Source organism: Dunckerocampus dactyliophorus, chromosome 9, assembly GCF_027744805.1.
Source record: "Dunckerocampus dactyliophorus isolate RoL2022-P2 chromosome 9, RoL_Ddac_1.1, whole genome shotgun sequence".
NCBI lineage: Eukaryota > Metazoa > Chordata > Actinopteri > Syngnathiformes > Syngnathidae > Dunckerocampus > Dunckerocampus dactyliophorus.
In genome coordinates, this window is record NC_072827.1 from 26,809,791 (window position 1) to 26,822,653 (window position 12,863).

General features: G+C 38.7%; 1 protein-coding gene across 4 annotated transcripts in view; it reads right to left on the minus strand.

Annotated features, from left to right (window-relative positions):
- myo10l3 (myosin X, like 3) overlaps positions 1–12,863 on the minus strand; it is a 98,955-nt gene that overhangs the window by 49,283 nt on the left and 36,809 nt on the right. For all 4 annotated transcript variants that reach the window (XM_054788379.1, XM_054788378.1, XM_054788377.1 and 1 more), the window contains one exon: positions 2,630–2,788. In XM_054788379.1, the coding sequence (XP_054644354.1) occupies positions 2,630–2,740 (111 nt within the window). In that variant the 5' untranslated portion in view covers positions 2,741–2,788. The remainder of the gene's footprint in view (positions 1–2,629; positions 2,789–12,863) is intronic.

The window sequence follows — 12,863 nt, forward strand, 5'->3', positions numbered from 1 at the left end:
CAGATGATAATGCTCAGTTTTGGTTGACACTGGCAGAGGGGTATAAATGCATCAGCGTGTTCATTATTGTGGTTGGAGGTTGCAGCGGCGTAGAACTGTACTGCATCAAACAGAGAGCTGTTTCTAATATTCTGTCCTTATGGTGCAATTTTATGGGGTGACCACAATATTAGAACCAGCTCTCAGTAAGGTGCGATCAGTTCTGCAACACCAACTACAAACTATAATAATAAATATATTGTTTAATGTATCTCAATCAAAATTGAGCATCATTATTGCGCTTATTTTACAGTATATGCAATTCTCGCTTGATTGTGCAGGTGGACCTAATGTTGTAACTAGCCAGTATGGAGTCCATGGCCTAATTTGACTTCATACACGAATACTTTTGGTAATACTCTTGGATCCAGCCCACTGTTCCCTCAGGGGTAATGCGCTTTGGGTAAAGGTTCCTCACAAAGTGTGTTTGTAGGTCATCATTTCAGGATATTGTACTTGCAGTGGCATGCAGACAAACTATGTAATTAATGGATTATGTTTTAGGGGGCATAAAAAGTCTTGGAATATTCTAGTGGCCTCCACTCTAATAGTGTCTTAGCCAAATAACTCCTCTGGGAACAAATATGGGTTGAAAGAAACACAGGAAAAATACAGTATACAGTCGTCCCTCGCCACTTCCCGCATCAAATTTGTGGCTTCACTCTATCGTGGTTTTTCGCAGTACAGTCCTCCCTCGCAGTTAATTTGTTCCAGATCCAGCCGTGATAAGTGAATTTCTGCAAGGTAGGATTCAATATTAAAAAAATGGAATATAGTTGTAGTTAGAGCATAGAAAAAACCTGTTTATGACTTTCTAAATTGCCCTGCAATTGGCTGGAGACCAGCCCAGGGTGTACTCTGCCTCTCGCCTAAAGTCTGCTGGGATAGGCTCCAGCACACCTGCGACCCTACTGAGGATAAGAGGCATAGAAGATGGATGGATGAATGGATGGATGGACGGACTTTCTGAATTAGTTTTTTACCATTATCAACCACGAAACAGCAATCATTTACCGCGATAGAGTGAGGGAGCCATGTTCGAACCGCGATGTAGCGAGGGACGACTGCTGTTTCAGTAATAAATCAGTTTTGTGGTTGACTATGGCCTATTATTAGTGAAAAAATACAGATATTTAAGCAAATGTTACGTATTTCTGACCTAAATCAGGCATTTTCAAGCATGAAAAGGCTAAATGAACTAAAATACAAATAGAAGGCATTCAGAAGATGCATTTAAATACAGTACATGTTTTTGATATGTAGTATTCTACACTGGTCACTAGGTGTCAGTAATGTTACATTTATGAGAAAATAGCCACGCAGGAAGTGCCTGGTGTAACTCCCCCAATGCTAACGTGTATGAGTCTACAGTATATTATATCTTATATTTTCTGTCTTTTTTGGCTACTATATTGGGTAATACAAAAGAAAAGGTGATTATATAGGTGTTATTTCATGTCTCAAGGGCTCTAATAATGTTAAAAACCGTGTTTAGAAGGTGGTAAACAGGTTTTCTGTCCTCTAACTACAAAAATATTTATCATTTAATTTGTAAATAAGGAATCCTACTTTGCGGAAATTCACGTATCACGGTCGGGTCTGGAAACAATTACAGTAATCGTGATAAATGAGGGATGACTGTAAGTCTATCTGTGCAGCTTGGCGAAAGTTTGCACACACACACATAATTATGGTGCGTTCAAGGACCGTTGAACAAAGTGGGACGGTTCGCTGCTCGCCAAAACACAGTGAAAATATAATATAAACATGCAAACACTGGGATTTCTAACTGATTATCATTTTTGGAATAAAATATTATTCATTATTTCCAAAATGTAAACGCATTTTATAAAATTTGATGTAGCTATGTACAAAATTTATAAAAATAACTTTTCAATAATGTCATAAAGTCAATATAGGGCCACACGGTGACCTAGTGGTTTGCATGTTGGCCACACGGTCAGTAGATCTGGATGATCTGGGTTCGAATCTCCGTTGGATATCGCCGTGTGGAGCCTCCCACATTCCAAAAACATGCATGTTAGGTTAATTGGCGACTCTTAAATTGCCCAGGATGTCTGTATGTGGCCTGCAATTGGCTGGTGACCAGTCCAGGGTGTACCCCGCCTCTCGCCCAATGTCAGCTGGGAATGAATGAATAAAGTAAATAATATAAATAATATGTGTCCCTAGAGCCTGTTTATGACTCCACCTTGTGTACAGTATATAGCCACCACTTAATGGAGTTGATAAAAAAAAAAACTACACATCTTAAAATAAAGCCTGGAACCCATCCTAACGTCAGTTATCCATCAGTCAGCTACAGACATGGGAGTTGTTGTTTGATTGTTCAGTTTTTCTTCAGCGAATAGGCTAACCTAGCATGAACTGCATTACATAACTGACAAATATTAAGACACCTCTCTCGCTGCAGTTGAGTACCTACATAAACACCGCTAGTTGAGGTGAGTTGAGGCCAAAATTATGTTTAAAATCCCCAACCTTATGTTGAGTGAGATCCCCACAGGTCTAGACAAAGCCACAGAAGCTCACAATGGAGACGTGAACGTGTTCCAACAAGGTGCCTTACGTAGATGTTGTCTCTCTGGTAGCGCAGAAAGAGGTTGTGCATGATGGCAGCTTCATGCAGCTCTGCCAGTGTGGACATGTCCTCCACTCCGTGGATACTGCTGGGGTGCATGGGGTACACCGTGTCTCGACTTAGCTCTGGCTTCTGCAGGTTGATCACCTGGAAGAGCACGAGCACATAATGAGACTTTAAGACAGGGGATATGTGTTTGAATAAAACATTGACGGTCGATGCCGCATTTATTAGGAAAAAAACAATGATGCAGCATTCCACCACTTCAGGGCATGACGGCAGAAGTATGGGGGTGAGAGATGTCGACACAAACCTGAAGATCTGAAGTCTGTCACTTTGGCCACATCATGAACATGCGTGGTTGATATTCAAACAAGATACATTATTCCGACAGATGATTCCAGACAGAACGTTAGAACCAGCTACACCACTGCAAACTACAAACACAATAATAAACGTATTGTTGCTCTGACAGTGTCAATCAAAACCGACAAGCTGTTGGATGTCTAATGGACAATAAGAGAAGATTCGGCACGCACTTGATGGGTCCGATCAATACATATGGACAACGCGGCTGCGGGAGGATGGGTTGTGGTTTTTCCAATGCATTACCGCCGGCTCCTCTGGCGTATTCGATTGCATCCCAGTAGGGAGTAGACTTAAGGATTTAGAAGACTGACTGACTGACTGACTGCAGAGTCATCACAAACGGTACCTAACTGCTGTAATGATCTGCTTAGTCCAGCTGATTGTGTATCAGATTTTTTCAAAGATTCTTCAGGGGAGAAATAGTGACGCAAAAAGGCTGGTCACTGTTTGTCTACACAGAAATCTGCAGCCTCTTCCACTCATCTGCGCATGACATCATTTAGGTCTGGTTCAAAAAAGAAACCATTTGACGAAACCAATTTCTTCTATCGACAATGATACTGTACATCTGATAGGGTAGTGGTTCACTCACACTCCTTTTCCACTGTGACTGGTTCAGAGCTTTTTTGGAGCTGGTTCTCAGAGCTCTGTCAGAGGCAAGAGCGCTTGTTGTCAAAGAGATCAACGATTTGGCTAAATATTAAAGATCACATCACCATGACAGCAAGGAAAATGGAGGATACAACCCACAAGGAAAGGACGATGCCGTTGGAAGGATTACATTCAATAACATTTGACATTTAACATCACTACCACGCTAGACATGAAAGACGGAAGGACGGGAAGACCTGGAAGTGAGAACCTTTAGCTATCCAGACCACTAACGATTGGATCGGAGAATGGTATAGATCCAGACAACAACAAGGGAAAGGGAAAAAAAAAACATGTTTTGTTTTTGTTTACAAACAACTGCTTTTATTGTATGGAAGAATAAAATAAATAGTGGATTAGTGCATGTTGGAAGTGAACAAATGTATTAGCAATTGATGTGAAACGGGGACGGGGTAGGAATAAATAAGATTTGCTTCTTCCTACTTCTTTTCGGATATGTGGAATTGTGAATTATAACAGGAAGCATTTCAATGTAAACTGTACGCATGTTTGAAATAAATTAAACCATAACCATCACCACATTATGACTGATGAAATACCATGGTTGAAACAGTAAAGTAATCTTTTCATGAAAAGTGTACTGTAAGCCATTGATTAGTATTATACCGTGCCTTCAATGTGTAAGTGTAGGATCGCATTTCATGCCAGTCAACAAAGAATGGCACTGGAGAATGGGCGTATGCTGAAGGCAAAAGCACAATAACAATGCGGTCATCTGTAAGATTTAAAGGCTTCAGAGAGGACGAAGACCTCTGGAGAGAGAGGCAGCATGTGCGATGATGTCATCTACCACGCAGATTACGTGTTAATATAATATAATAAGTAACCCTTTTTCTCTGTCAGAGGCATTGGTATATAAATGGGAGTTATTTTACATTTTATGAGATCATTTACTTTGTGTGATTGATGCCTTGATCAAGAACTGAAAAGTGGGCTTCAAACCTCCTGCAATATAATACACATTCTTTGCATTGTTCAATTATACACGAGCGGTGGCCGCGATAGTATAATCCTGCATAACAAGCAACTGAGAGAGGATATTATTAGGTTTCCCTAACAAAATAAATAAAAGACTACATTTAATCAAGGTAGGAATGTCTGTTTCCTTATAGATTCAACAATTTATTCAAGTCACTTTGGTTTTTGAACCCCCGTGAACAATGTTGTGATCACGTTTCACAAAGCAGGCAATGGGGAGCCTCAGGGAGTTTTTTTTTCCACGCCTAAAACATCTGAGATGATCATAGAAAACCGAGCAGGCGTTTGAGGTTTCATTGTCTTGCGTTTCATCCTAACTGCAGCCTCCCGTGGCTTTGGGCGTTATCGTCTTGGGTCATTCCTGGCCAATAATTTACTGGCTTCAGAACCACAGAGTGCCTGTTAGATTATTAACTCAATGCCTGTTTGACACCAGGATGCCTCATTGTTGGTGTTAAAGCTGAGTGCTACAATGACGAGCTAGGACACTACATGTGGCATGAGATTAATAATCAATACCTGGTCAACACTTTTTTGGGGAACCCCTGCACAATATACTGAGACCCAATACAATAGCTACATTAAAAAAAAGTTGGCATTTAGCACTCAGTAGATCGAAGAAAGTTTACAAAAATTACGAGTATATTTGCTCAAACAAAAAGAACACATTTGCATGAAACTTGGGAGGTCTCATTAAAACCATGGTATTTTATGATAATCTGCTTTTTAACATTTGGGCTAAACTAACAAATATGCAGGTGTGTGTGTGTGTGTGTGTGTGAGAGTGTGTCTCACCGAACATTACAGTAAGATTACTGACACCTAGTGACCTAGGGTAGGATTCACAGCATCTTTTAATAGGTCCTCTGAATGCCCTAGATTTGTATTTTAGTTCATTTAGCCGTTTTTTTGTGCTTGACAATGCTTAATTTCAGCAAAAAATATGGCAAATGTGCTTAAATATGCATTTTGTTTTTACTAATAATAGGTCATGTTCAACAACAAAACAGCTTATTATTAGTTAACATATATTTGAAACACCATGATGGAGTGAAGCCGTAAAATGATGAAATCGTATGAATCCCATAGTCGGAGGGTGTGGGATCTATGAAATCAAATAACCTAATTAGCACCTGGTCAAAAAAACGTCAACATTATCAGAAGTAAAAATGTATTTCTTTAAGGCTGTCAAAAATAACGTGATAACGGCGGTAACTAATTTATTTCATTAATTATCCATCCATTTTCTATGCCGCTTCTCCTCTTTAGAGTCGCAGGGGCATGCTGGAGCCTATCCCAGCTGACTTCGGGCGACAGGCGGGCTACACCCTGGACTGGTCGCCAGCCAATCACAGGGCACATATAGACAAACAACCATTCACACTCACATTCATACCTATGGACAATTTAGAGTCGCCAATTACATGCATGGAATGGATGTATGTGGATGGATGAATGTGGGAGGAAACCAGAGTACCTGGAGAAAACCCACGCACACACGGGGAGAACATGCAAACTCCACACAGAAATGCCCAGGGGAGAATCAAACCCGGGTCTTCCCGATCTCCAGGCTGTTACTGTGTTGGCCAACATGCTAACCACTAGACCACCGTGCGGTTCATTAATTATGTTACATTTAATTAAATTGCACCAGAGCAAGCACGCCTCTCTGTTATGATAATCCATACAAATATACAAATAAATACTAAATAATTAACCCATACAAATATATATATATAATCTTGCCCTGTCATTTATATTTCTGTTAAGTAAATACAGTAAAAATGGGCATATTTCACACATAGTTGCTAATGGAGATTAATCATGATTAATTCATTTTTAAAACTGTGATTAATCTGATTAAAATGCTTAATCATTTTACAGCCCTATTTTTTTTTTAACTCCTCTAGATGGCAGTGGCGCCATTTAAAGTGTGATGTGTGGTCAGCATCCAGCAGCTTTAGCTATCTCTGCATGCGCTTTAAAATGCCACTGTACTGTTGTGCACAATGAACTCGTACAATGCTGGCTGAGCTGTTTGCACTATTACAACAGTGGTTCTGTTGTGGCTCTGTTGTACAATATACACTAAGTCCCCTACTAACAAACATCCAACGTGCGAACACTCGGGGCTACGAACACAAGTCGACTGGTCTATTTTTTTATGCGTTTTGCCTGATAAGTCCATATTTAAACTGCTACATGCTTGACCAGCAGAGGGCACTGTGACACTGCTAATGGGACCAACAGCGGGAGAACAGGGAAAGCTACATTGCTTTGGACATTGGACAGAGCAAATAGGCCTGCTTAATTCTACACCACCCACAGAACACTACCTCTTTTAGAAGAGTCTAACGACGACGACGACTTGTCCTTTTTTTCAATATCTCCTCCAACTCCTCCACAACGACATATGCTCGGCCACTCCTCTTCTAAGGTAAATAACATTTATCATTACGTATTATTATATCACTTTTATTATTGTTTTTTCATTAATTATCCTCGTTTAATATTACTACTGCATCCAAACTCATATTTACATACATACACATATACTGTATATATGTATACACGTACATGTAGTACCTATATCATTGGTAATATTACCTTTTCCCCTACTTAAGAACGATTCGACATAAGAACGGTCGTCTGGAACCAATTGTGTTTGTAAGTTGGGGACCTAGTGCACTTATTAATATACTTATTAATGGACCATGTGGTTAAAGAGAGTTACCTATTCCTTTTTACTATGTCACGCAAGGTTAAAAAAAAAAAAAGTTTTCAAATTCCCTCCAGTTGTCACCTGCTTCCACTTAATAGCAACCAAAATGACCTACAACTAATTCATTAACAAAAATTACGGAACTTTTCTATTGTGACTTAAACAGCGAAAAGAGAAGCAAAATCTTTCCGTTTGCATTTTGATACAGATGTGCAGCAAAACTGAATGGCTATAAAACTGTCGGTGCCGAAAGAGAGCTGCATCTATTTGAATGAGAAAACTCTCCTTTTGTTCCCTCCTCACTGAAACCACACCCCGCTGTTGTTTTGTTCAGCCAGCTCCACTGAATATTCACCAGAAAGAGGCGGGGTCACGCTTTCTGAATGGGCAGAGTGCAAGCCCGGGGACATGGGACAACTCATGACTCAGAGGAGTTTAGCTGGTAAAATGGTGATTAAAAAGAGAGTTTGAGAGCTATACACGGAAGCTTCTTATCTCAAAACAACTGAAACATCCCAGTACAGTATTGATATCTGCGAGACTGAAATATCTGCTGACGTACATAATCAGTCCAACACAGATGCCTTCGTAATGTGTGTGCGTGAGTGCCTTTCTCACATAATGGCTCCATTCACCAATAAAGATGAGTGGCCATCAAGTGACCTATTTTTAATCTCTCAATGTCCCGACAAGTACAGGACTCACACTTGGGGAAAAACTCATTTGTTTCACTTGGCCTAAAAGAAAAATGATGACTTAAAGTAAAGGGAATTTAATGTTATATTTAGGGACAGTTAAAACTCAAGTGTCAAATTCACAAAATATTCAGATGAGTAATAAATGAATGATGGAAATCAGGTATATGGTTGAAGAAAATAGCAAATTAAATTACTTTAGATGGAAATTCTATTAATAGTTGTGATGTTTGAATTGCACTATTTTTTGGTATGATCCATGCAATAACCAAGCAACATACACATCATCAAATACTATTCATATTTTTGTATACTATCCCTACGACTACAACTGATAATAATTATTATAATAATGCTCAGGGGTGCATGATGAATGAGGAATCATGACATGATACCAATAAATCCGCTAACATGAAAAAAAAAGCTCAGAAAACCGCTCATTTAAAAAAACTGCTCCTATGAGGCGAGATTACCCGTCCTGTTCTGGTGAGCAAATGAAGCGCTCCTTTTTTCTCCTGCCTGTGGCGTTTTGTTAAAAGCCTGTCGTAACTTCTCCTGAGCTCACTTGTAAGCAAACATTTGCTGTTTCAGAGGAAGACAATTCTAGTTGCACCAAATGCGCCGTGATGAGGGAAAAAAAACATGAACCTTCAACAAATCAAACCTTATCAACTACCTGAAATGGCAGTATCGCTATGACGTCCGGGGCTTGTTCCTATCACCAAGGCCACTATTATTTTTAATGTTCTGTTAATGGTAGTGATGTCATACTATTTGGTATGGACAAATCTCCAGGTACAGTTTGTCAAATCCAACTTTGTCCCAGTCGTTATTACCTCCTGTTAAAAAGTTATTGTTATCGGTCTTGCGAAGCAGGAAGTTATCAGTTTCGGCATCGGTATCGGCTTCAAACAAAAATGTTGTGCATGCCTAATAATGATACAATTACTACTACTAAACTGACTGTTGGTTGAGGTCAGATAAGAGGACCACTTCCTGCTTCTCTTTGTGTGCACCGCTCTCAAAATAACACACACACACTGTTAATCCAGCTGGTGCCATCTGCCCACATAAAACACACACAGATGGATCCACACATACACACACACACACACACACACACACACAAGACCTCTTAGCTTTTTGTGTACCCTCACCCATCCCTCTCCTCCAGGTCTACAGGCAATGACAAATGCTGATGTGATGGTAAATGTGACAGCAGCCATGTCAGCCTGTTCAAGCCCAGACACTCTCCTCTCCAGAGGCTGCAAGATGAGCACTTTAGGCATGGAGCAGCGCCACTGAAGTGACTGGTAATGGTATATCACGGCCCCTGAGGGGGAGAAAAAACACTGCCAGGATACATTTACCAAACACGCCCTGACTGGCATGGCACCTGGATGTACCAACACCAGTGTCCCAAAAAAGAATGACAGAAATAAATTCTTCTTCTTCTTTCTTCTCTTAAAGCCCAGCAAAAAATAAAAACAAGAAAGATAGGTACATCTACAGCAGTAGTCTTTTGATGCCCCCGGGCAATATGCTAAAGACTCGCATGACGTCATGCACAACTGTGGTTCGAACGCCTAAGTTTTAGAAATTGGGGTGTAATTCAAAATTGTCCATAGGTATGAATGTGAGCGTGAATGGTTGTTTGTCTATATGTGCCCTGCGATTGGCTGGCGAACAGTGCAGGGTGGGCCCCGCCTGTCGCCCGAAGTCAGTTGGAATAGGCTCCAACATACCCCCCCCCCGATCCTAATGAGGATAAGTGGCATGGAAAAAAGATGGTTACAGATAGTATTTTGTAAAATAACAATTTTATGTCAATGCAGAAAAAGCATACTTTAAATCAGGGGTATCTATTTGCTGTTTTTTTTATTGACCCGTGGCACATTCTAAAAACATAATTTAACATGAAAGCTAAAAACAGCATCAGCAAAAATGAAAGTAATTTGACAAGATTCAAGTCAAAATATTCACAGAAAAAAGCTGTAATCGAACGAAAAATGTAAAACGTGTTATGAATAACGTATTATGAGGAAAAAACATCATTTTAGGAGCATAAGATTGAAATATTAGGAAGACGTTTTTCTTTTTTTTAAGTCGTAATATTATGAAAAACAAACAAAACAATGAAAAAAGTAGTAATTTTTGGGATATTAGGTTGCGGAAAAAGTTACAATGTTTCGAGAATAAAGTCAAAATATTATTAAATAAAGTTATGATTACAAGAAGTAAATTTACAAGATAAAAATAGTTGGAAATGTTTTTTAAAAACTAATTAAGAGAAATTCTGATGACAAAAAAGGCACAATTTAATTTAATTTAAGAATAAACTCAAAATATTATGAAGTCGTAATATTATGAGAAAAAAAAGAAAATAAAGTTGTCATATTTTGAAATTAGGTTGGTGAAAAGGTTAAAATATTATGGAAATAAAGTCAAAATACTATGAAAACAAAGTCACACTATTACAAGAAGAAAATTTACAATGATTATTCAAGAAGCAAGTTAAAATAGTTGGAAAATTGGAACAAAAACCCAGCAAAGACCAAAGTTCATACTAATAATACACTTTTTCCACTTATATCACAAAGCTCACATACAGTTTTTTCTTGAAATTATACAATGTATATAACTTCTTAGCATATCTAAATGTGTTGTTTTACAAAATATCAAAGTAGCCCTTGTCCCCTTTCATTTTTCAGTATGTGGCCGTCGGTGGAAAAAGTTTGAACACCCCTCTTTTAAATGTATTGAAATTATAAGGCATCGTTGAGATTGAAATATCTCATTGTCGTGCAGTGTCCTGGTTTTGGGTCATCAAAACATGGTCACCTTAACGTTAATTAGTGAGTTAGTTGTATGTCATTAAATTAACCACTGTTGGACTCTCTCAGTATAATTACCATCTTTAGGGGTACATGTCAGTAGTTCAAAACCGCAGCAGAAAACAGCTAATATTCTCTCTGGTCTGCTGTTAGTTAGATGCTTTACGGACAAGATGTGGAAATGACGCTAAATTTCTTGATCCTGTGGACGGAACTAGTTCTTGATACCCGCAGAGGTACTTCCTATGGCCACTAGTACCTTGCCAAAATGTCAGTAGAAAGCAAAAACTAGATAAGAGAGAACACACACAAACACTTCTGTTTTAACCTACTTTTCAAGCTATTTTTCATGCGCCCATCACCACCAAAATCTCTATTTCCGACGACGTGTAGCAGGATTTCCTCCAGACAGCGACACCCATGCAATGCCAAACAGATAAGCTCATTCTTACGGAGTTACAAAAGGTGTTGATCCCACAGCAGCCCTGCATGAAACACATGTACATGAACTTCCTGCATACACACTGGGTCACCCTCCCCCTTAATGATGTACATTGTACTGGAAGTGACAGGCTATGGGGGCTTTTAGGGTACGTTTTCTGGATCCAAAGAATAATAGAAAATACACGTCAGTCTGTGCAGCGTTGGAGAAAGTCTTACACAAAAGTCTCAATCTGCATCACACATGGCGTGTTCAAGGACCGCCGAACAATGAAGAAGACACGTTATTTGTCAAATGAATATTTGTGAATTTGAGCGCTGTTGGATTTTACAGTGTCACACGTACGTAAATTTCAGTGTTTGGCGCTAATGTAGTACGTTGCCTTAAACTTGTAAAATGAGGAAAAATATTATTTTAGTAACAATGTTGAAATAAAGAAAAAATACATAATTTTTTTTAAAGATATAAAGTTATAAAGACAGCTCCAACATGCCCCCACGACCCTAAAGAGGAGAAGCAGTATAGAAAATGGATGGATGGAAGTTATAAAGTTATGATTACGAGAACATAATTTAAAAGAGGGAAGCTGAAATGAAATAGTTGGGAAATTTAAAAAAAACCCAGATGGACAAAACAGTAGGAACAGTAATTTTACAGGAATAAAGTCTAAATATTAAGAAAAAAAGTCAAAATCGAATGAAGAACAAAAGTCGCAATTTTACAAGAATAAAGTCATTATTATGGAAAAAATATACCTATATAAAATATAAAATACCTATATTAAAAAAGCTGAAATCTTTTCTTGAGCTACATATAGCTTCTTAGCATATCTCTGTGTTAGTTTACAAAATATCAAAGTGGCCCCTGCATCTTTTCATTTTTCAGAATGTGGCCCTCGGTGGTCTAAGTAGTAATTTGACACTATTCCTCTTTGATTCAAAGGTTATCAAGCTACTCTGCAAGCTGCTGTAAATAGTTGAGGTATGAAATAAAACTGCGATCTTCTCAGCCTTTTCGAGTGCAGGCTGGCTATGCCCAAAAGAACTTGACAACTATCAGACATTTGAAATGGAGGCCGATATAATCCAATACAGTAGACGCACCTACAATGTAAATAATCCGTTCCAAGAACCTTAATGTTATAGGGATTTTATGTTATACGAAGCGTAAAATGCATGTAAATAGCCTAATCCCAACCCAAACTCACACCTTTGGGCCTTCAAAATATTCAAAGTCCACCAAATATGGTGGGAAAATATAACAAAACAGCATAAACATAGTAGAGTAACATTCCAATATAAAATAAGGTAAATAAGGTATAATGGTCGATGGGGAACGGCCGTATAGTCTAGCAACATCACTTCATTTCATACCACCGTCATGCTTCTGGATCATTTCCTGCTTTGTTTCGATCGACAACTTTGCCCTTTTTTTCTTCTCACTTACACTTGGTTTAGGGCCCATGACTCCGGTAATTTTAACACAAAGAAAGGTAAACAAATTAAAAAGA